At 36.1% G+C, this 25,744-nt stretch overlaps 1 protein-coding gene across 1 annotated transcript in view; it reads left to right on the top strand.

Annotated features, from left to right (window-relative positions):
- LOC133425059 (dedicator of cytokinesis protein 9-like) overlaps positions 1 to 25,744 on the top strand; it is a 135,234-nt gene that overhangs the window by 100,931 nt on the left and 8,559 nt on the right. The window contains exons 36-48 of the mRNA XM_061715720.1: positions 336 to 383; positions 834 to 970; positions 3,248 to 3,363; positions 3,447 to 3,584; positions 5,019 to 5,201; positions 7,328 to 7,441; positions 10,588 to 10,803; positions 12,346 to 12,403; positions 14,967 to 15,073; positions 15,559 to 15,681; positions 19,165 to 19,278; positions 21,144 to 21,290; positions 22,962 to 23,172. Of these exons, the coding sequence (XP_061571704.1) occupies positions 336 to 383; positions 834 to 970; positions 3,248 to 3,363; positions 3,447 to 3,584; positions 5,019 to 5,201; positions 7,328 to 7,441; positions 10,588 to 10,803; positions 12,346 to 12,403; positions 14,967 to 15,073; positions 15,559 to 15,681; positions 19,165 to 19,278; positions 21,144 to 21,290; positions 22,962 to 23,172 (1,712 nt within the window). The remainder of the gene's footprint in view (positions 1 to 335; positions 384 to 833; positions 971 to 3,247; positions 3,364 to 3,446; positions 3,585 to 5,018; positions 5,202 to 7,327; positions 7,442 to 10,587; positions 10,804 to 12,345; positions 12,404 to 14,966; positions 15,074 to 15,558; positions 15,682 to 19,164; positions 19,279 to 21,143; positions 21,291 to 22,961; positions 23,173 to 25,744) is intronic.

Genomic DNA, 25,744 nt, shown 5'->3' with positions numbered 1-25,744 from the left:
GTTTTTGGTCCAATACGGCTCTTTCAACATTTTGGGTTGCCGACCCCTGGTCTAATGAATATTATGCTGTGTGATCCTTTAGTTTTTGTGGTTCTGACGGTTCCTGACCATCTCACGCGTCCACACACATGCCTTTACAAGCACCACCCTCACTTGGCCTGTAACCCGGAGCCGGACGGCTTTGTCTCACTGATAAAACCGGCTCCGTTGTGTTAGAAAGCACTGATCGCTACGATGCTTATTTACCAGAAATGTGACAAAAACAGTAAAAACAAGCACAGATTTGATAAACATCCCTCATTGTGATCCTGTTTTTAAAATGTTTTGCCCTGCAGAGTCTGCCTTCATCAGTTCAGATACATGGGAAAGAGATTCATCGCCAGGTAGAGTCTCTCTTGCTGCGTTTCACCATGTCTTGTTGATTTAAGGAGATAACTATTTTTCTCCGTTCCACCTGTGCAGTAATATGACTCCCGCTTACAAATGAACGTTTTAATCTTTGGCTCTTGGTTGTGTCTCTTACTTGTAACACTGCTTCCAAGTTCTTGTGTGACTAATGTTGAGGCCTCCTGGCCCTCCCTGCACGGGTAAGAGGTCCGTTCTCCCGGCCGTTCTGTGCTTGATGAAAAATCTATGTGGTCCAGCTATTCTTTTGTTAAGTCTTCTTCTATTTTCTTTTTTCTGCAACAACCCCAAACCCTCAGTCTGACTGATGCATGAAAATGAGCAAAGTTGCATTGATTGTCTTCTCCTGCTTTCCTCGTCTTTGTCCTAACTTTTCCGTCGGATGCCGAGCAGCAGACCTCTAATGCTTTGTGTTTTCTTCTCAACAGGAGCCAGGAGGGTCCAGGACCCGTAGCTGCAGACAGGAAGTCCTTGACTCTGCCTGTGTCTCGTAACAGGGCAGGGATTCTGCACGCCCGCCTGCAGCAGCTGGGGGCTCTGGAGAACGCTCACACCTTCAATAACGGTAAACCTGAATTAAGATCCTCTCACTCAGTGTTGCAGTGACCTCTACTGATGGACAGGGATAATTGCAACAGCACTCAGAGGTTATGGATAATGTAAATAATCAATTCATTGATATACAGTAATCCCTGGTTTTTCACAGGGGTTTCGTTCCAAAAAGAAACCGTGAAAGGGGAAATCCATGAAGTAGCAACCTTTTTTTTTTTTTTTTTTACAATTATTATACAAGGCTTCAAATTGCGGAGATCAGTCCAGCCCCACCGCGACCCGAGTAAATGGATTTGAATGGGAGAAAATGAAAAATGATTATGAAAAAAAATACAATAAGTACAGTAGGACAAATTGTGACTGACGCGTATTTTACTGCTCTTCTGATGCTGCTGCATCCTGACTCGCTCTGTAGCGTCTTTTTCCTCTAAAGCAGGGGTGTCAAACTCATTTTGCTTGGCGGGCCGGATTTGACAAATTTTTTTCTCGCGGGCCGCACGCTCAAAATAACAAAAACGGTGCGGAAATTTTTTTTCTAATTCTTTTTTTTTACTATTGTTATCTAATCCAATATAAGTGTAGTTGATTTTAAAGGAAATATGCACTTTGTTTACACTCTAATTATGTAAAATACATTTCTTCAGAATCTTTTCTTGAAATTTCTCGTTTCAAATTATGTAAGATACTTTTAATATCATTTTACAAAGATAAACAGAAACAAGTATGTTTTTTTTATATTTCGCTTTTTTATAGGAAATTTAATTAAAAGCGAAATCTTTCTTATTACATCCGAGAGTGTTTCTTTGTGATTTAGAGATTTTTCCAGTACAATGAAGTGTATTTATTTTTAAAAATTGGCGCGGATATTTACGCCAGTGTGCTGAAAAAGTCAGCACTTCTTTTTTAACTGTTTTACTTTGTCACTACTTTACTACATTACTTGTCCTCGTATTCAAAACTGAAATTCTCTGAATAAATATCTCCTATCATCTTTTTTAGCAGTGATATTTTTCCTGCGAAAATATATAATAGTAGTCAGTTAATAAAAATAAACGACCGTCTACAAAGAAATAAAATCAGCAAATGCATTCTAGAAAACTAAAAAAATGTCGAAAGCTGCTCTATTTGTGGAATAACGATGGATTTGTAGAAGAAATATATTATCGGATATGCTGCGATTCATGGCAATTATCTATGCCTGATGCTTGAGAACTGTAATGAACGATTCATCAAAGGGTCCCGTTCTTGAGCTGCTGCTGAAGTTCATTGGCCGTTCTCAGCATTGTTGCTAAGCGACCAATGTTATTGACACAGGAAGTGAAGAAGCGGGGAGACTGTTTAGCCAATCAGAATGCAGAACACGGTGCACAATGCAAATCCGTGAAGCAGCGAGATGTGAAAGATTAACCGCGTTATAGTGAGGGATTACTGTAAATCGACATTTGGACACCTGGGGCCGGATTCACAAAACATTCTTAAGAAAAAAAATCTTCTTAAGTGTCATTTTTTTCTTAAGTTCAGTCTTAAGAAGAAAAAAGAGAAGAAGTCATATTCTCCAAAAAAGTTCTTAAGTATTTTCTCAACTTTTTTCTTAAGTTTCTTCTTAAGAAAAAACTTAAGAATAAATGGTATTCTTGAAATAAAAGTTCTCAAATGTGTTCTTGACTTTTTTCTTAACTTTAAGACAACCTTGACCTGTCTTAAAATTTCTTCTGTGAAAAGGTAAAACTCTAAAATCACCTTTTTCAACACATTTCAGACAAGTTTAGACTAGTAGGTCATAGTTTGAGGATATTCTTTGTAATTAATTACACAAAGAGCCTGTTAACTGTTTGTTAGCATGTTAGTTAGCATGGTAGTTAATTATTATTAATTTTCCCCAATAGTATTTTTTTTCGCACATTAATCTCATCCACCATAACCTTGAAAAGTTCCTGCATCTCTTTTTCTCCTTCTCCATGTTTAGTGAGTGACTGACGGTTAAGACACAAACTACCTGTATAAATGTTGTTTGTTGGCGCGTGCAATGCAATGACATATTTTAAGAAGTTCTTAAGTAGGAAAAATAAGAATAAAAATAAGAAATGCGTAAGAAATGACAGTTCTTAAGACGGTTCTTAAGAAAATATTGAGGAATTTCACTTAAGAACTTTCTTATGAACTTCTTAATTTTAGATCTTAAGACATTTCTTAAGATTGTTCTTAAGAACATATTGGTGAATCCGGCCCCTGCTCTGTCGTTGCTCCCACATTCCTGATCTCCAGCAGTGACTCCTGTGTGTGCTCTCAGTGTTCTCCCATACGGACGCAGACGTGAGCAGCCAGTGCCTGCTGGAGGCCAACGTGTCCACAGAGGTCTGTCTGACGGTGCTGGACACACTCAGCATCTTCATCATGGGATTCAAGGTGAGCAGACTCCAGCAGGCTTCAGCGTGAGGGACGTCCGTGTGGCCGGCTGCGCGTCAAGCAACATGTCTCTGGTTTTTCAGACGCAGCTGAACTCAGATCTGGGTCACAATCCCCTGATGAAGAAGGTTTTCCAGGTGCACTTGTGCTTCCTGCAGATCCCTCAGTCAGAGTTCGCCCTCAAACAGGTCTTCACCTCGCTCAGGACCTTCATTTACAAGGTGACTGAATACATCCTTCATCTGTTCTGGATGATAGCTCATATAGCTCATGTAAAATCAAAAATGTGCACAAATATTTTTGTTTTGAATAAGGCTAAGTTTGTGTTAAATCATACAGTAATGAGAATTTTATATTGTTCATTAATTTTGCCTTATTTAACTTTGCAATATGGGGCAACACATATCCAACTAATATGAATCCTTTATTTTTATTACAGAAAAGAGCACTTATAATTATTTACAATACACATTACAGAGAACACACCAACAGATAATTTATTGAATCAAGATTACTGAAACTTGATGATTTGGTTAAGTTACAGACACTCACAATCATGTACAGCTAAATGTAAATTATTACCAGAAAACTTACAATACATGTTTACTTTCAGTTCAAATAATGAAGATAGTCGTAGAAAATTTAATTTTAAACATTTATTTGCCCGAACATCTTTAAAGCAGATGAGCGTTTCAATTGTTGGAATTAAGTTAGGGAATTCATAACATTATGATTTAAAGGGCTGTTTAAACATATTTCAGTTTAAAAAGAAATTTAAAGAGAAAGAAATAGCAATGTATGGATGAAATAGTCAAAATGTATAATATATGCGTATGGAGACAATCTATCTTTCATTTTTTTGTTTTTCTTTCCTTGTGATATTAACTAAGTAATTGTGCAGACCATCTGTTATTATTGTTCAATTTAGTTTTGAGGGAGGGGCAGGTTTTTTTTTTTTTGTTTTTTTTTATGTTGAAGTGTTTGTTTTTTTTTACTTTATTTAAAAGAATTATCACAAAACAGTATACAAGAACAGTATACAAATAGAATACAGAACATGTGTCAGGGGTGATGTTTGTTATTCAAGAAGATTAAACACATAACACAAGTCTACGGTTTTAATAGCCTTTTCATTTGTTGATTTTAGGATTAATTTCAAGTAAAGTTCCATTTCTTTCTGGAAAACAAAAAAGCAAGGGGTTTTCTTTGAAAATTTACTCTTATGAATATGAAATTTGGCAAGAAATAAAAACAGATTTATCAAAAACATTTTCCTTCTTTCTTAGGGAAACAATGGAAACCAAAAACAACATTTTCCCAATGTAAATTAAAATCTATTGCAAAAGAGTCAATAATAAATTTGCTGATATCTGCCCATAGTTTTTTCGAATGAGAGCAAAGCCAGAATAAATGAACAACTGTTTCTGGATGTAAATTACAGAAGGAACAATTTGTATTAGAGGGAGGGGCAGGTATAATAAGATTGTCTTCTTCCTGCTCCTTTCTGGTTATGGAATATGCTTTTGATTGTGTTGTCATTTTACTCGTTTGTTTCTTTTGTTTGCATATTTCCATGATCGGAATAAATAAAAATGAAATGAAATGAAATGATTGGACTTCCTGCAGAAGTAAACCCGCGTGTCCGTGTCCTCCAGTTCCCCTGCACCTTCTTCGACGGCCGGGCCGACATGTGTGCCTCTCTCTGCTACGAGATCCTCAAGTGCTGCAACTCCAAGCTGAGCTCCATCCGCAGCGACGCCGCCCACCTGCTCTACTTCCTCATGAAGAGCAACTTCGACTACACGGGCCGCAGGTCTTTTGTGCGAACACACCTGCAGGTATTTCTGCTCTTCTGCTTGACTCAGATAAATAGATATGTGTTTATTGTCCCCAGTACTCGAGTTGTAAAAAAAAAAATCAGGGGGGATGGTGGATTTTATCATATGGGGACAGATAATTTGTGCTGATTACAAATATCATCATATATTACAAATAATAGCACTGACCAAAACAGCTGCAGAAATACTGCAGGAATGACATAGCAGCAGTTAAATGCAGCCTTCTGTAAGCTTTAAATATCCACTGGGCTTACATCAAAACACAACAATAAAAAACAGTTTTCTGAACTTATCAATATGACTCTGTCCTTCACAGGATAAGTAAAATGGATCACTGCAAAAACTCAAAATCTTAACAAGAATATTTGTCTTATTTCTAGTTAAAAAAAAATGTCATTACACTTAAAACAAGACTCATCACTGGAAAAAACAACAATTTTCACCTGTTTCAAGTAGATTTTCACTTGAAATAAGTAAAAAAAATCTGCCAGTGGAACAAGATTTTTTTGCTTGTAATAAGAAGATAAATCTTGTCCCACTGGCAGATTTTCCTACTTATTTCAAGTGAAAATGTACTTGAAAAAGGTGAAAATTGTCAAATAAGTTATTTTTCTGGTGTTATTTTTCTGGTGATGACTCTAAATGTTGAAATAGCAGTAAAACCACATTCATTGATGAAATGACATAAGGGATGGAAAGGGGGGTCGCAGTTTTACAGGGGAGATGATTTTGAACGTTTTTATTTCAGGGGGGATGCCATCCCCCCTCATCCCCCCTCAACTCCAGTACTGATTGTCCCCGTGGGGAAATTTGTTTGCAGCAAAAGACACACATGGCAATTTGACAAACACAGCATAAAAACAGGAACACAGAACAGTAACAGACACGGTGCATCCACTTGTACATGGTATTGCCCAGCCAGCTGGGGGGCTATTTCCTAGCAATATTTAAAAGTTTAATGGCTTGGGGTCTTGTTTGACCTGTTTTTGGTGAACAAGGGGGGGCAATAACGCTGAGCTGATGGCAACAGTTTAAAACTTAATTCATAAAAGTGGGCTGAAATGAATTTTGCTTTATGAAATCAATGGTAATTTCCTTTGTCTTTAAGGTGTTGAGGACCAGGGGCCAGATTCACCAATATGTTCTTAAGAACGATCTTAAGAATTGTCTTAAGATCTAAAATTAAGAAGTTCATAAGAAAGTTCTTAAGTGCAATTCCTCAATATTTTCTTAAGAACCGTCTTAAGAACTGTAATTTCTTACGAATTTCTTATTTTTCCTACTTAAGAACTTCTTAAAATATGTCATTGCACGCGCCAACAAGCAACATTTATACAGATAGTTTGAGTCTTAACCGTCAGTCACTCACTAAACATGGAGAAGGAGAAAAAGAGATGCAGGAACTTTTTAAGGTTATTGTGGATGAGATTAATGTGTGAAAAAAATTACCATTGGGGAAAATTAATAATAATGAACTACCACGCTAACTAACATGCTAACAAACAGTTAACAGGCTCTTTGTGTAATTAATTACAAAGTATATCCTCAAACTATGACCTACTAGTCTAAACTTGTCTAAAATGTGTTGAAAAAGGTTGATATTAGAGGCTTATTATTATTATTATTATTATTATTATTATTATTATTATTACCTTTTCACAGAAGAAATTTTAAGACAGGTCAAGGTTGTCTTAAAGTTAAGAAAAAAGTCAAGAACAAATTTGAGAACTTTTATTTCAAGAATACCATTTTTTCTTAAGTTTTTTCTTAAGAAGAAACTTAAGAAGAAAGTTGAGAAAATACTTAAGAACTTTTTTGTAGAATATGACTTCTTCTCCTTTTTCTTCTTAAGATTGAATTTAAGAAAAAAATGACACTTAAGAAGATTTTTTTTCTTAAGAATGTTTTGTGAATCCGGCCCCAGGTTTGCCCTCTCACACCATTTCAGAAAATGGTCAAGAACTGGCCCGTGCTCGTCCTCTCCATCATGCAGGAGGCTCACTAATGCAGTATCCTCCATGCCTGTTGGAGAAAGTGCTTGTGATTTCGTCTTGGTCTGTGCACGCGGCCTCTCTGAGCGCGTCTGCTCGTGTATTCTACAATAAAGCTCCTCTCCGCTCCTCCAGGTGGTGATTGCTGTCAGTCAGCTGATCGCTGATGTCATCGGCATCGGGGGAACCCGTTTCCAGCAGTCTCTCTCCATCATCAACAACTGTGCCAACAGCGACAAGTTTATAAAGGTGAGGGGGCCAAACGACTCCACAGGAGCCTCACGTTACTGCGTCTAACAACAATATTAGAGTTGAAAACATCATTGAAAACATCACCCAGAGACGTTGCTGCTGTCTTATGGTGGATTCACACTGAAAGTGTCAAAAATCACCTGTGGAGTCGGGACGCATCGCTGCTCGCCAAAGTCTGTCAACGCCTGCAGTGGGCGGGACTTTGAAGCTGCGCTGCAGAACTGGAGGGAACAAAGTGCAATATAGTCTACATTAGGGATGGGCGGTGTGGACTAAAAAATGTATCACGGTAATTTCTGGCATTTATCCTGATAACGATAAAAAAAATACCAATACAAAAACGTCATCAACTGGAATCTTTCTTTCTGTCTTTCCTTCTATCTTTCTTTCTTTCCTTCTATCTTTCTTTCTTTCTTTCTTTCTTTCTTTCTTTCTTTCTTTCTTTCTTTCTTTCTTTCTTTCTTTCTTTCTTTCTTTCTTTCTTTCTTTCTTTCTTTCTTTTTCTTATATCTTTCTTTCTTTCTTTCTTTCTGGCTCATTTCTTTCCTTCTTTCTTTCTTTCTTTTTCTTATCTTTCTTTCTTTCTTTCTTTCTGGCTCATTTCTTATATCTTTCTTTCTTTCTTTCTTTCTGGCTCATTTCTTTCTTTCTTTCTTTCTTTCTTTCTTTCTTTCAGGCTCATTTCTTTCTTTCTTTTTCTTATATCTTTCTTTCTTTCTTTCTGGCTCATTTCTTTCCTTCTTTCTTTCTTTCTTTCTTTCTTTCTTTCTTTCTTTCTTTCTTTCAGGCTCATTTCTTTCTTTCTTTCTTTCTTTCTTTTTCTTATATCTTTCTTTCTTTCTTTCTGGCTCATTTCTTTCCTTCTTTCTTTCTTTCTTTCTTTTTTTCTTTCTTTCTTTCTTTCTTTCTTTCAGGCTCATTTCTTTCTTTCTTTCTTTCTTTTTCTTATATCTTTCTTTCTTTCTTTCTTTCTTTCTTTCTTTCTTTCTTTCTTTTTCTTATATCTTTCTTTCTTTCTTTCTTTCTTTCTTTCTTTCTTTCTTTCTTTCTTTCTTTCTTTCTTTCTTTCTTTCTTTCTTTCTTTCTTTCTTTCTTTCTTTCTTTCTTTCTTTCTTTCTTTCTTTCTTTCTTTCTTTCTTTCTTTCTTTCTTTCTTTCTTTCTTTCTTTCTTTCTTTCTTTCTTTCTTTCTTTCTTTCTGGCTCATTTCTTCCTTCCTTCCTTCCATAAATCAGCTTTACACAAAAACGTCATCAACGGGAATTAATCGTTTTTACCGCGAGATGACAAATTCTTGACAGTATATTGTGAACGGTAAAATATCGCCCATCCTTAGTTTATAGTCTACATATATCTATATATACAGGACTGTCTCACAAAATTAGAATATTGTGATAAAGTTCTTTATTTTCTGTAATGCAATTTAAAAAAACAAAAATGTCATACATTCTGGATTCATTATAAATAAACTGAAATATTGCAAGCCTTTTATTATTTTAATATTGCTGATTATGGATTACAGTTTAAGATTAAGATTCCCAGAATATTCTAATTTTTTGAGATAGGATATTTGAGTTTTCTTAAGCTGTAAGCCATGATCAGCAATATTAAAATAATAAAAGGCTTGCAATATTTCAGTTGATTTGTAATGAATCCAGGATGTATGACATTTTTGTTTTTGTAATTGCATTACAGAAAATCACAATATTCTAATTTTCTGAGACAGTCCTGTAGCTGCACATCTTCAGTTTCCTATTTCACCATGGATCACACTTTGGGACGCCTTCTTTATATTTTAGTGTTATTTCCACATAGATAAGAGTGAGTTTGATGCCCCTTAACAAGGTTGGTCCTGGATCAACAGCAACCATCAGAGACGTTGGTCCCGGTGAAGCTGCAGTCTGTCTGTGGTGAACACTGACACACCGGGTCGGAGCGGATTTGGTCATGATGTTTAAACTGTGTTTTGTGATTAATAAGCACGTTTTTTAATTATTTTGCGTTGGATCGATGTAGCAAATAAAATCGTCAAATCAGCAAAAATGTCAGTTTGCTGGATGAAATATATTAATTCCTGATAAAATAAGTGTTAGTGCACAGCTATGCTCATGTGTGCATGTGAATGAGTGTACGTTTGTGTGTACATGAAAGTACAATCTGCATTTGGGCCTCTTGCTTCGGGAATCCCGGTCTGTGATTGGACGCTGCCTCGGCGTCGCTGCTGTTCATTTGCATAAAGTTGAGATTTTTCAACTTCAAATTGACGCTCTGGACGCCTCCAACGTGCTCCTCCCGACGCCTCCAACGCCTCCGTGGCCTCCGATGCGTCTCAAAACGAGCCTTATAGACAATGAATGGCAGCCGGACGCCTATGACACCTGTGTGGCTTTCAGTGTGAATGCACGGTCAGAGTTAACACGAGACACAACTCTGGCTCAACTGCATTTAAATAGCTCTTGTTCCCATGTTTGAAAAAGGTTTCTTGGCCTTGTGGCATTGCCTTTAAGTCCAGATTCTCTCATGTATTACCGTATTGGCCCGAATATAAGACGGTGTTTTTTGCATTGAAATAAGACTGAAAAAGTGGGGGTCGTCTTACATTCGGGGTCTAGACGTTATACCCATTCATAACACTAGATGGCGCCAGATATCTTTAAAGTGAATGCTGAACTTAATTCCCCAGGCCAAAGCCAACCCCTGTCACGAAGAAGAAAAATAAAAAGAAAGAAAAAGAAGAAAATAAGAGAAGAGATAACAGAAGATGGAGAAACGAGAAAAGTGGGTGGAAGTTCGGCAGGTTAACCTGCAGCTGAGGAGAAGTTATGATGCAAACTTCAAGATGATGATTTGAATGAGGCAAAATAACAAGCTTTTTCTCTCGAATATATTGTTATAATCATTTGTTTCAGATGTACTGTAATTATTTTCTGTATGAAAATTGAATTTGGTGTTCAAAAAGTCTTTTTTCAAACTTGAGTCTTGAAAAAGAGGGGGTCGTCTAATAATCAGGGTCGTCTTATATTCGGGCCAATACAGTATTCTGGATTGTGTAGAAGTCCTGACGCTCCCCGACATAGACTCGTGGACATCTTGCTGCTTTCTTCTCTTGCGTGGAGCCTCATGTGCCCTGCGTTGCACTTTGCAGCACACGGCGTTTCCCTCAGACGTGAAGGACCTGACCAAGCGCATCAGGACCGTGCTCATGGCCACGGAGCAGATGAAGGAGCACGAGAACGACCCGGAGATGCTGGTGGATCTGCAGTACAGCCTGGCCAAGTCCTACACCAGCACCCCCGAGCTGCGCAAGACCTGGCTGGACAGCATGGCCCGCATCCACCACAAGAACGCCGACCTCTCCGAGGTGCGTTACGCAGGAAAACCTTCAGTTTGACACTTACAGTAGGCAGAGGTGTCAAAAGTATTCACATTCATTACTCTAAGTCAAGGGTCGGCAACCCACGGCTCTAGAGCCGCATGCGGCTCTTTAGCGCTGCCCTGCTGGCTCCCTGGAGCTTTTTCAAAAATGTTTGACTTTTTTTTCCTTTTTTTCTTCTTTTTCTTTTTTTTTCCTTTTTTTTTCTTCTTTTTCCTTTTTTTCTTCCTTTTTCCTTTCCTTTTTAATCTCGACATTTCGACTTTTTTCTCGACATTTCGACTTTTTTCTCGAGATTGTACTTCAACATAAATCTTGAAATTTTGACTTTTTTCTTGAAATTTTGACTTTTTTCTCAACATTTCGACTTTTTTCTCGAGATTGTATTTCAACATTAATCTCGACATTCCGACTTTTTCTGGACATTTCAACTTTTTTCTCAACATTTCGACTTTTTTCTCGACATTTCGACTTTTTTCTCGAGATTGTACTTCAACATTAATCTCGAAATTTTTACTTTTTTCTTGAAATTTTTACTTTTTTCTCGACATTTTGGCTTTTTTCTCGTCATTTCAACTTTTTTCTCAACATTTCGACTTTTTTCTCGTCATTTCAACTTTTTTCTCAACATTTCGACTTTTTTCTCGACATTTTGACTTTTTTCTCGAGATTGTACTTCAACATTAATCTCGAAATTTTGACTTTTTTCTTGAAATTTTGACTTTTTTCTCGTCATTTCAACTTTTTTCTCAACATTTCGACTTTTTTCTCGAGATTGTACTTCAACATTAATCTCGACATTTCGACTTTGTCTGGACATTTCGACTTTTTCTGGACATTTCGACTTTTTTCTCAACATTTCGACTTTTTTCTCGAAATTTTGACTTTTTTCTCAACATTTCGCCTTTCGCCATTTGTCTTCATTCTAAAGCTTATACAAGACTTTTCATTTTTTGAGGCTCCAGACATATTTGTTTTTTGTGTTTTTGGTCCAATATGGCTCTTTCAACATTTTAGGTTGCCGACCCCTGCTCTAGGTAGAAGTATAGATACTAGAGTTTAAAAATACTCCTGTACAAGTTGAAGTATCAACTCAAATCAAGTATCAACTCAAATAAAAGTATAAAAGTACTGGTTTCAAAACTACTTAAAGTATAAAAGCAAAAGTAATGAAAGGGGGAAAAAAGTCATTAAGGACAAAAGCCATTGAAAATGAATGCATCTTAGTATAATGCAAATATATTAAAGAACCATATATGTGTACTATTGAGCATTAACATGTGTTTCAGAGAGCAGGAGATATGATGACTAGTTGCCTATAAGTATTGTAATGGTGCAAAAAGTCAAACTTCAGAGGCATGTTATCATTTATCCTAACCTTTATTGGAATGTACATCCAAGTTTAGTTGCAGGAATCTGACGGCAAAGGACTTTAATTATTATAATAATAATTTATATTATAATTATTATAATAATAATAATGGTAATAAAAGCTGGGCTTAGTTCCTGTGTTTTCTTCTTCATCTGCAGGCAGCCATGTGTTACGTCCATGTAGCTGCTCTGGTGGCTGAATACCTGTGGAGGAAAGGTGAGTGTGCGATGTGCGGGTTATCTGCACGTTTCCAGGGAACAAACACTTGAACTGTATTTTTTATCATCCCCATTTACAGAGGTCATAAAATGATTGGTACATAAATAGAGATTAAGCTGGGTGATTTATTAATAACACTCATGTGACTTAATAAAGAGCAATAACTATAAAACTGTGCATGACTACACAGTTGAAGGAGTAGACACGTGTTAACCTTTACCTGGTCTGACACCTGTCAGCTCCCAGGATGCACTGCTTCATGTGCTGCATGAGCATTCAAGGGTTCAAGGGTTCAAGGGTCACCTGGAAACCTTCCCAACATGGTGTTTAGTTGATAAGATTCTCCTACAGGTTACTACAGGTTACAGACGTGTCCTCTCACCCTAGTTCCTATGAGCAGAGAGAGAAAAGCTTCAAAGATTAGATCGATTAGATCGTCCTTTATTATTTTATTTATTGTTTTATTGTTGGCTTTATCTCGAACAACAACAAATCACCATCAAATTAAAAGCGTCAAATAATCAAAAAAGCAAAACAATTTAAAAGTCTCATCTAGAAAATAAAGAACAACAGCAAAATAATGTGTTGGAGAGGGAACAGGAGGAAGCAGAACGCTTATTTAGTCCTGTCCCTTCCTCACAATATTACAACGGAGTATTAGGGCCAAAAAAAATTTAAATTACGAGAAGAAAGTCATAATATAATGAGAATAAAGTCGTAAAATTACGTGAATAAAGTCATAATGTTGCAAAAATAAAGTCGTAATAGAATAAAGTTGTAACATTACGAGAATAAAGTCGTAATATTACGAGAATAAAGTCGTAATAGAATAAAGTCGTAATATTATGAGAATAAAGCCGTAAAATGACGAGAATAAAGTCGTAATATTACGAGGATAAAGTCGTAATAGAATAAAGTCGTAATATTATGAGAATAAAGCCGTAAAATTACGAGAATAAAGTCGTAACATTACGAGAATAAAGTCGTAACATTACGAGAATAAAGTCGTAATAGAATAAAGTCGTAATATTATGAGAATAAAGTCTTAATAGAATAAAGTCGTAATATTACGAGAATAAAGTCGTAATATTACGAGAATAAAGTCGTAATATTACGAGAATAAAGTCGTAATAGAATAAAGTCGTAATATTATGAGAATAAAGTCGTAATAGAATAAAGTCGTAATATTACGAGAATAAAGTGGTAATTTATGAGAACTCTAACAGGAAGAGCAACTTCTCCCTGTGTTAAAATGAGGAATATCTCGTGAAGTTATATTTATATATTATATTATATATTACAACTTTATTCTGGTAATTCTACGACTTTATTTTCGTAATTTCCTTTTTTTTTTTTTGTCTTAGTTTGGCCCTAATACTACGTCGTACAATATCATATCATATGCCATAGAAAATATAAAAATTTAAAATTTAAATAAAATAAAATAAGAAAAGAAAGAAAAAACAAAATAATAACAAAAAATAAAGAAATACAACACAAAGATAATAAACAAAGATCGAGGCATAATTAAACTGGCCTCCTACAATATCCCAAACTCAAAAATATAATTTCCAGTCACTTATTTGCTGATCCATGACCAGCCATAAATGCAAGGATTTACATTTGTATTGTATATGATGTATCACATAAGGAACAGAATAATAATAAAAGAAATACATACAGAAGGTAAATTGAAGGAGCTATTCATCCCTCAGTGGGGAAATTCTCTTTGTGCAGCGACAGTGCACTCAACACACACATGCAGGGAAAGGGTAAAAAGTACGGAAGAGTATTAGGGCCAGGCAGGAGGAAAATAAAAATATTTTAGAGGAGGAAGATTTTTTTTTCATTATGCACTTCGAGAAAAGAGTCAATGTCATGAAAAAAGTTGAAATGTCGAGATTAATGTTGAAGTACTATTTCGAGAAAAAGTCAAAATGTCGAGAAAAAAGAATAAATTCATAGCCTAATGTTGCGAGAATAAAGTCGTAAAATTACGAGAATAAAGTCGTAAAATTACGAGAATAAATTCGTAAAATTACAAGATTCAAGTCATATTGTTGCGAGAATAAAGTCGTAATAATACGACTTTATTCTCGTAGTATTACGACTTTATTCTAGTAACATTAGGCTATGACTTTATTCTCGTAATTTTACGACTTTATTCTCGTAATTTTACAACTTTAAATCTCGTAATTTCCAATTTTTTTTTGTCTTAGTTTGGCCCTAATCGTAAAAAAGTAAAAAATTTAGAATTACAAAATATAAACGGTATATATATTTATTTTCATTCATTGGAATGAAAATAAAAGTAGTGCAGTACAATGAAGAAAGAAAAACTGTGCAAAAAGAGCAGGTAGGATGTGTGTGAAGTAGACAGATATCACCCTCAAATTCAACATTCATGCAATAATCTGTTGGACGTGAGGCGGTTATTTTATCGTTTAGTTGGAGCTCCGAAGCGTGAGAAGGCATCAGTTCCTTTTGTTTCTCAAACGAAGGAAAAAGATGTTTTTTTTTTTTTGTTTTTAAGTGTTTGACTCTTGCTTTGTTACGTCAGGGATGTTCAGGCAGGGCTGCTCCACTTTCCGGGTCATCACTCCCAACATCGACGAGGAGGCGGCCATGATGGAGGACACGGGGATGCAGGACGTTCACTTCAACGAGGTTGGACTCATTGTGACTTTTTTATTTTCCTGCTGCTCATGGTCGGTGTGTTCTTGTTTGTGTTAGCCAAGATTTTAGGACGTGTTCAAGTTTCTGTTCTTATCAGAATGGCCTGTCATTAAATGGCTGTCCAGAACAACTGTTATCTCCATAAAGGAAATGATCTGTCCATTGTTGGTGAAGTAGATTTTCCCAGCTGATCCGGTACCTCTGAAAACCTAAATCTTGTAAAAAATGTGGACAAAGTGGAGACGGCAGGGACGCAGAACAGGCCTGAGACTGAAAATGAAAGCCATGGCGATAGAAAGAGGCAACTTTTACGAGTTAGTCAACATGTAAATGTAAATGTAAAGTGCATTTGCGTCCTATCTTATCTGAAGCCTGTTTTCTTTTATGAGCTGCTGCATTCATAAAAGGTTAGATGAGACTGCAGGGAGGATTTATTGGTGCCCATATTTAGATCCTGTGCCTGCGTTTGTGTCCAGGAAGTCCTGATGGAGCTGCTGGAGGAGTGTGCCGACGGCCTTTGGAAAGCAGAGCGTTACGAGCTCATTGCTGATGTGTACAAGCTCATCATCCCCATCTACGAGCAGCGCAGGGACTTCGAGGTGCTCCAGAAACATATTTTTGTATAGATATCTTTATTGAGGGCATTAAAAAAAAGAAAAAAAATAAGATTTACAATAACAATATAATTATCAATATTTTCCCCCCCTTTTTTTTACTTTTCATAACATTAATTAAACCAAAATAAATAAATAATAAGAGAAAAAAAATAAAAAATAAGAAAAAGAAAAAATAAATTAAAAAAAGGAAAAAATAATAATAATAAATAAATAAGTAAATATAAATAAAAACAACAGCACACCGCTCTCCCCTTCCCTCCGTCATATGGTCAATAAATCACATCATTCAAAATCATTTAACATATGTCTATTAATACTAGAACAAAAATGAATAATAAATTAAATAATCAAGTCCTGTGTAAACACATTCATTAATATAGTCGATGATTCAGATCATTAGTCCAACAAAGGCAAAAAATCCAAAAAAGGTCCCCAAATAAGGTCAAAGTCTCTAGTTTTTTTTCTAATGGAATACAATCACCTCTGATTTTTAACCTAAATAACCCAGAACGGATGCTGCTTGTCACTTTTGAAACAATCCTCTTTTAAAAGACGGAAACTCGAATCTTAAAACGGTCAAATGCTTCGCATTGAGCTTATTTCATTTAGTTCCTTTTAAAACTTCTAAAATTGGCTAACTTTAAACAGAGATGTTATATCATATACTTTTATTTTCATTTTTAAATGAACTGTTTCAACAATTTAGAAAAAAAATGGCAGGTTGTCATGAAATGTTTAAAAACTACGACTGAGTAATAGGGCCAAACTAAGACAAAAAAAATTGGAAATTACGAGAATAAAGTCATAATATATTGAGAATAAAGTCGTAAATTTACCAGAATAAAGTCGTAATGTTGCGAGAATAAAGTCGTAAAATTCCGAGAATAAAGCATAATGTTGCAAGAATAAAGTCGTAATAGAATAAAGTCGTAATATTATGAGAATAAAGTCGTAATATTACGAGAATAATGTTGTAATATTACGAGAATAAAGTCATAATATTACGAGAATAAAGTGGTAATTTATGAGAATAAAGTCGTAATATTATGAAAATAAAGTGGTGATTTATGAGAACTCTAACAGGAAGAGCATCTTCTCCCTGTGTTAAAATGAGGAATATTGAGCATCTTGTGAAGTTATATTTATATATTTATAATATATTACAACTTTATTCTCATAATATTATGACTTTATTCTCGTAATTTTACGACTTTATTCTCATTATATTATGACTTTATTCTCGTAATTTCCTTTTTTTTGTCTTAGTTTGGCCCTAATACTCCGTCCTAAAAAACCATGTTGTTCAAAGAAAATATTTTAATACCATTTAATTTTAAACCACAGGGACAAAGGGATACTGAGGGAAACGTTGTCAATCAAGGATACAATCTATATTGGGGCAAAAAATTATTTAGTCAGCCGCCAGTTGTGAAAGTTCTCGAACTTAAAAAGACGAGAGAGACCTGTAAATTTCATCTTAGGTTCACTTCAACTGTGAGAGACAGAATGGGGGGAAAGAATCCACGAAATCACATTGTAGGATTTTTACTGAATTAATTGGTAAAGGACGTGAGAAACTAAACTGTAGACCTGCACCAGGCTGGGAAGACTGAATCTGCAATAGTTAAGCAGCTTGGTGGGAAGAAATCAACTCTGTGAGCAATTATTAGAAAATGGAAGACATACAAGACCCCTGATAATCTCCCTCCATCTGGGGCTCCACGCAAGATCTCACCCCGTGGGGTAAAAATGATCACAAGAACGGTGAGTAAAGATCCCAGAACCACACGGGAGACCTCTCTGCCTGTTTAAGCCAGTACATGTCCAGGCCCATCTGAAGTTTGCTAGAGAGCATTTGGATGATGCAGAAGAGGATTGGGAGAATGTTATATGGTTAGATGCCAAAATAGAACTTTTTGGTAGAAACACAACTTGTTGTGTTTGGAGGAGAAAGAAAGCTGAGTTGCATCCAAAGAACACCAAACCTACTGTGAAGCATGGGGGTGGAAACATCATGCTTTGGGGATGTTTTTCTGCAAAGGAACCAGGACGACTGATCCGTGTAGGGAAAGAATGAACGGGGCCATGTTGGAGAGATTGTGAGTGAAAACCTCCATCCATCAGCAAGGGCATTGAAGATGAAACGTGGCTGGGTCTTTCAGCAGGACAATGATCCAAACACATCGCCCGGGCAACGAAGGAGCGGCTTCGTAAGAAACATTTCAAGTTCCTGGAGTGGCCTAGCCAGTCTCCAGATCTCAACCCCAAAGAAAATCTTTGGAGGGAGTTGAAAGTCCGTGTTGTCCAGCGACAGCCCCAAAACATCACTGCTCTAGAAGAGATCTGCATGGAGGAATGTGCCAAAATAGCAGCAACAGTGTAGAAAACCTTGTGAAGACTCAGAGAAAACGTTTCACCTCTGTCATTGCCAACAAAGGCTATATAACAAAGTATTGAGATGAACTTTTGTTATTGACCAAATACTTATTTTCTACTATAATTTGCAAATACATTCTTTAAAAATCAGACAATGAGATTTTCTGGATTTCTTTTTTTCATTTTGTCTCTCATAGTTATAGAACAGGGGTCGGCAAGCCAAAATGTTGAAAGAGCCATATTGGACCAAAAACACAAAAAACAAATATGTCTGGAGCTGCAAAAAATGAAAAGTCTTGTATAAGCCTTAGAATGAAGTCAACACATGCTGCATGTTTCTATATTAGTTATAACTGGAGGAAGATTTTTATTTTTCATTATGCACAAGTCAAAACTTTGAGAAAAAAGTCAAAATGTCGAGAAATAAGTCGAAATGTCGAGATTAATGTTGAAGTACAATCTCAAGAAAAAACTCGAAATGATGAGAAAAAAAGTCGAAATGTCGAGAAAAAAGTCAATGTCGAGAAAAGAAGTCGAAATGACAAGAAAAAAAAGTCGAAATGAAGAGAAAAAAAGTCGAAATGAAGAGAAAAAAAGTCGAAATGTCGAGAAAAAAAGTCGAAATGAAGAGAAAAAAAGTCGAAATGTCGAGATTAAAAAAGATAGGAAAAAAAAAGGAAAAAAATTTCAAACATTTTTGAAAAAGCTCCAGGGAGCCGCTAGGGCGGCGCTAAAGAGCCGCTCGAGAGCCGCGGGTTGCCGACTGTTATAGATATACCTGTGATGGAAATTACAGGCCTCTCTTATCTTTTTAAGTGAGAGAACTTGCACAATTGGTGTCTGACTAAACACTTTTTTGCCCCACTGTATAAATGCCTTAAAACAATGACGTATGTTGTTAAGAGACGTGTCAAGGCCTCTGGGTCGGATGCATCTGGGATGGTGGAAATGTGACAAACACATCACTTTTCTGGATCTTTTCTTAATGAAGAATCATTGCGTCAAAGATGCACTTTAGAATAATACTGTCCTTTACTTCCTCCTTAACTACGTCGTTTCAAAATGGGTTTTGTGCTTTTTTTCAACCAGAAACTGACGCATCTGTATGATACGCTCCACCGTGCCTACACCAAGGTGATGGAGGTGATGCATTCTGGGAAGAGGCTGCTGGGTACATACTTCAGGGTGGCCTTCTTCGGACAGGTAAGGTTGGAAGAAGCGCTAAAACAGACATTTGGTGAAAGCGTGAGGGAGATCTAGTCAGGTGTGGACTGCAGCAAAACATGCACTGATATGAACGCCTGAGTCTGAGCTGAGAGTTTGAGGGAGAAAAAAGCTCTTTTTAATGGAAATGTCTCTTCTTCCCCCCCCCCGCCCCCAGGCTGCGGTAAGTCTGTAGGTGTAGACCTGTGTGTGTGATCGTCTCCTCATCCATAACTGTTGTATTTTAGTATTTACCAACAAGTATGAGCATATTTTTAAATCAGCTCTAGATCTGCGTAGCTCTAGATCTGCATAGCTGTAGATCCGTGGTGGCATGATGGCTGCAGTTCAGCGTTGCCCGCCGTTGCAACTGTTGCAGCAGGAGTTTCGTGGAGATTTTAAGTTTGCATGTTCCCAGCAAAAATCAAGTTTAGTTTTTGTTGTTCTCTTTCCATTTATTTTACTGCATGAAACAATTGATTAAATGGGTTGTCGTTCCATCAGCCTTCCCCTGGACCAGGGGTCGGCAACCCGCGGCTCTAGAGCCGCATGCTCCTCTTTACATTTTTTTTTCTTTTTTTCTCCTTTTTTTCCTTTTTTTCTCTTTTTTTCTTCCTTTTTAATCTCGACATTTCAAGTTTTTTTTATTAAAATTTTGACTTTTTTTTTCTCGACATTTCGACTTTTTTCTCGACAATTCGACTTTTTTCTTGACATTTCGACTTTATTCACAAAATTTTGACTTTTTTCTCGACATTTTGACTTTTTTCTCAACCTTTCGACTTTTTTCTCGAGATTGTATTTCAACATTAATCTCGACATTTCAACTTTTTTCTCGACATTTCGACGTTTTTTCAACATTTCGACTTTTTTCTTGAGATTGTATTTCAACATTAATCTCGACATTTCGACTTTTTTCTTAACATTTCAACTTTTTTCTCAACATTCTGACTTTATTCACAAAATCTTGACTTTATTCACAAAATTTTGACTTTTTTCTCAACATTTCGACTTTTTTCTCGACATTTCGACTTTTTTCTCGACATTTCGACTTTTTTCTCGACATTTCGACTTTTTTCTTAACATTTCGACTTTTTTCTCAACATTTTGACTTTATTCACAACATTTTGACTTTATTCACAAAATGTTGACTTTTTTCTCAACATTTCGACTTTTTTCGACATTTCGACTTTTTTCTCAAATTTCAACTTTTTTTCTCGACATTTTGACTTTATTCACAAAATTTGACTTTTTTTCTCAACATTTCCACTTTTTTCTCAACATTTCAAATTTTTTCTTGACATTTCGACTTTTTCTCTAAGTGCATAATGAAAAAAAAATCTTCCCCCAGTTATAATAATAATAATATAGAATCATGCAGCATGTGTTGCCTTCATTCTAAGGCTTAGACAAGACTTTTCATTTTTTGCGACTCCAGACATATTTGTTTTTTGTGTTTTTGGTCCAATATGGCTCTAAAACATTTTGGGTTGCAGACCCCTGCCCTGGACTCATGGTTTTAGCTCTGGGACTAGATGTGTGTACGCATGAACATCCCCGTACTTTGTATACATGCAGCTCTTTTGTGGTAGTTGGTACATACATGCATGCAGGCTTTTTCCCTCTTTGATTTATTCAACAGATATAATTTCTTTAATGCTCTCTTAAATCCTACGACTTAAGGAAATCCAACACTCAGCTCCTAGCGATGCTATTATATACTTGGAAGAGAGGAATGAAACAAGGGAGGATCAGTTTATTTCAGTTTAAAACCTTGACGCTCCAGTTTTTCCTCTAACTTTACACAGTGTGCTGTGTTCCTGAACTATTTTTCGTGAGTATAGCGTAAATGTTTTGTACCGCAGGGCTTCTTCGAGGACGAGGATGGAAAAGAATACATCTACAAGGAGCCCAAGTTCACGCCCCTGTCGGAGATTTCCCAGAGACTTCTGAAGCTTTACTCCGACAAGTTCGGCCAGGAAAACGTCAAGATCATCCAGGACTCCGGCAAGGTTTGTGCATGTCTGAGATTCGTAGCGGCATGTGGCCGGCTGACTCGGGGAACCGGGGATTTACAAGTTTGTTTTTTTTTATTTTCTGTTTATTTGAAGAAGCAAATTTTTTTTCTTCTTTTTTTCCTTTTTTTTCTCTTTTTTTTTCCTTCTAAAAAAAAAAAAAAAAAAATGAAAAAAAAAATGGGAAAAGAAATGAAGGAAAAAAAATGGAAAAGCAATTGTTTCCATATACAGTATTACTGTACATTCCCTCCTTGGACCATTGTTATGTCTTTCTCCAAAGTTCAACCACCTGTTCCCAATAAAACTGGGAAAGGTGGATCCAAAAAAAAAAAAAAAAACGAAAAAAAAAAAAGATCGGGCTGCTCGGTGGTGCAGTGGGTTAAGCAGCGGCTCTTATACTGAGGCTACAGTGCAGCGGTCGCAGGTTCAAATCCCTGCGCACCTTTGCATGTCGTCCCCATTCTCTCTCTCTACCCTTTTCCTGTCTGCAACTTGAATAAAGGGCCACTAGAGCCACAAAAAAATCTTAAAAAAACTAAACAAAAGTCCAAGTTTCTTTGATCATGATGCTTTTCCAAGATTTTAAATAAGTTTGTGTAACATGAACAACAGAACTGGGGAAGATCTTTTCTCGTTATTGTCACAGCTTCACAAGATGGAAAGAGAAATAAAGTACAGTATTATGGCGCTTTTATACTAGTACCTACTACGTTTTTAGACACCCAGATCAGGAATAGGAGGTTGGAGTGAAGCTGCTGTGACGTATTTGATTGTGTATCTAAATGAAGAAGACAACAACACTAAAGATGTAGAACCTGGAGGAGATGATAAATGTGCTGCCGGGTCTGTGACTTACGACGGAGTATTAGGGCCACACTAAGAGAAAAATTACCAGAATAGAAATTACGAAAATAAAGTCGTAGAATTACCAGAATAAAGTCATAATGTTGTGAGATTAAAGTCCTAATATTACGAGAATAAAGTTGTAATATATAATATATAAATATAACTTCACAAGATATTCCTCATTTTAACACAGGGAGAGGATGCTCTTCCTGTTAGAGTTCTCATGAATTACGACTTTATTCTTGTAATATTACGACTTTATTCTCGTAATGTTACGACTTTATTCTATTACGACTTTATTCTTGCAACATTATGACTTTATTCACGTAATTTTACGACTTTATTCTCATTAAATTATGACTTTATTATTATGATTTTATTTACTTTATTATTGGTTCTACTTTTAACCATCTTCTTGTGACAGATTTCTTTCTTGCTGCCAACAGAATATGGAGCAATTTTTTATCATCCGTATTCCAGTTATCAAACTGTATATCACCCAAATACATCGCTTCATATTTGAGGGAATATTTACACAATATATTCTATATGTTTATGGATCTCTTCTCATTACTCTCTGGTAACCTGGCGGTTCCAGAAGACAAGAATTTGGTTAGATCCACTGGTCCCACAAAGTCTCCACCACCTGATGTCGTTTCTGGATGGGCGTAATAAAAAAGATTTAGAAGTTTTATACTGTAACCAGCACCTCATGGTTGCAACACAAGTAACACACGTGTGTTTCTGATCTTGCATGTTTATTAATGTTTAGTTTTTTTAATAATTCCTAACTATATTTTTCCACGTGTACACCTGCAGGTGAACCCGAAGGACCTGGACTCCAAGTATGCGTACATCCAGGTGACTCACGTCACGCCGCACCTGGACGACAAGGAGCTGGAGGACCGCAGGACCGACTTTGAGAAGAGCCACAACATCCGGCGCTTCGTGTTCGAGACGCCGTTCACCGTGTCGGGCAAGAAGCAGGGCGGCGTGGAGGAGCAGTGCAAACGCCGGACCGTCCTCACCAGTAGGTCCATCGGCCAGAAACGGGAGAAACGGGAGAAACAGGAGAAACAGGAGACGTTTAAACACTCGGTCGGTCAGAAGGACAATACTACTACTACTGCTACTGCTACTGCTACCGCTACTACTACTACTACTACTGTCATTTAGCAGACGCTTTTATCCAAAGCGACATATGAGAGAACAACACAAGCACAAAATCACATAGGAGGTCCAGCTGGATCAGTGCTGGTCAGACTGCTGAGTCCAGTTGGACACAGGTGCTGCCATGCTAATGCTAGAATATATATATATATATATATATATATATATATATATATATATATATATATATATATATATATATACACATACACACACAGGACTGTCTCAGAAAATTAGAATATTGTGATTTTCTGTAATGCAATTACAAAAACAAAAATGTCATACATTCTGGATTCATTACAAATCAACTGAAATATTGCAAGCCTTTTATTATTTTAATATTGCTGATCATGGCTTACAGCTTAAGAAAACTCAAATATCCTATCTCAAAAAATTAGAATATTCTGGGAATCTTAAACTGTAAACCATAATCAGCAATATTAAAATAATAAAAGGCTTGCAATATTTCAGTTGATTTGTAATGAATCCAGAATGTATGACATTTTAGTTTTTTTAACTGCATTACAGAAAATAAAGAACTTTATCGCAATATTCTAAGTTTCTGAGACAGTCCTGTACATAAGTCGTATCATCTTATATTAAGAAAGAACGTCTGTCAGTGGTGCAAGAAACATTTTGTTGTCTATAATTCTTAAAATTAGAAAAATAATCAGACAAAACGTAAGTGTTTTCTTGAAACAAGGCTTTTTGCCTCTTTATATAAAATACACAGAAAATTATATTATTATATATTGAAATTTAAAACGCTCCCAATTTTGTCTAACAGTTTTCGAAATACTAACTTTTTGTATTATTATAAATACTTCGGGTAATTTTATGTACTTTTTTAATTATTTTTAAAATTTTGTTCAATGTATGAAACTTTTTGTTTGTCTGAATAGATTATGGGGTGGTAGAAGTCTCAGTTAGATTCACTTTTCTGGACGGGGGTTTTTGCAGTGATGATGCGATGAGAGGAGCGTCTGCCGGGAATTAAAGCATCCACAAAAACAAAGGGGACAAATCCAGATGTTTAAATAAGCATTGCATCCGGTTCCGGAGGAGTTCCAGTTCAGTAATCAGAGCAGCATCTTGGGTGCCGTCGTCAGAGCGCGTTATCTGGCCTGTAGCGCTCTGTTGTTGTTGACTACACGCCTTCCAGTATCTGGCAGAGCTGAATCACTGTCAATGTGACGAGATAAGAGCTTTATTACTGGACCGTCCAAGGTTCCGGTGTTATCGGTTAATAATCCTGCTGACGGACAGCCACCTGGTTCACGTGAGGAATCCAGACACCACTGTTTATTGTTTTTTATTTGTGAGGATCCCCATTAGCTATGCCCTTAAACACAGCTAGCTTTACTGGGGTCCACATTAAAAGACAATATATTTAAAACATACAGTTAAAAACAAGATATATAAAGAAAGACAACGAAATAACACGACAAACCTACATTAAACTTTACCGTACATGTAAATCATTATCTTAAAGCAAAAAAAAACATAGATGAAACATTCCAATATACAGTAAAACATCATCTAGGCCAGGGGTGTCAAACTCATTTTGCTTGGCGGGCCGGATTTGACAAATCTTTTTCTCGCGGGCCGCACGCTCAAAATAACAAAAACGGTGCTTTTCTTCAAATTTCTCGTTTTTTTTTTCAAATTATGTAAGATACTTTTAATATAATTATATATATAATATAAAAGATAAACAGAATGTTTATTTTATATTTTGCTTTTTTATAGGAAATTTAATTAAAAGCAAAATCTTTCTTATTACATCCGAGAGTGTTTCTTTGTGATTTAAAGATTTTTCCAGTACAATTAAGTGTATTTATTTTTAAAAATTGGCGCGGATATTTACGCCAGTGTGCCGAAAAAGTCAGCACTTCTTTTTTAACTGTTTTACTTTGTCACTATCCTCGTATTCAAAACTGAAATTCTCAGAATAAATATCTTCTTTTTTAGCAGTGATATTTTTCCTGCGAAAATATATAATAGTAGTCAGTTAATAAAAATAAACGACCGTCTACAAAGAAATAAAATCGGCAAATGCATTCTAGAAAACTAAAAAAATGTCAAAAACTGCTCTATTTGTGGAATAACGATGGATTTGTAGAAGAAATATATTATTGGATATGCTGCGATTCATGGCAATTATTTATGCCTTCCTTTTTAGTAAATTAACATTTCGGTTTTTTGCGTTGGAAACTTCTCGCGGGCCGCATGAAAACCACTCTCGCACATTTGACACCCCTGAGCTAGGCCATGGAAATCAGATCAAAAATACACCTCACCCTGTCCAGTATGTATATGTATCTGTATAAGTGTGTGTGTGTGGTATACTATACATATGATATTCCAAGGTGTTCTTTAATTTGCTTTTTGAATATTGTATTCTGTGTTAATTTAGTCATATAGTGGTAAAG

This window comes from Cololabis saira, chromosome 24, assembly GCF_033807715.1.
Source record: "Cololabis saira isolate AMF1-May2022 chromosome 24, fColSai1.1, whole genome shotgun sequence".
Lineage (NCBI taxonomy): Eukaryota > Metazoa > Chordata > Actinopteri > Beloniformes > Belonidae > Cololabis > Cololabis saira.
This window is presented reverse-complemented; position numbering and strand designations above follow the sequence as displayed.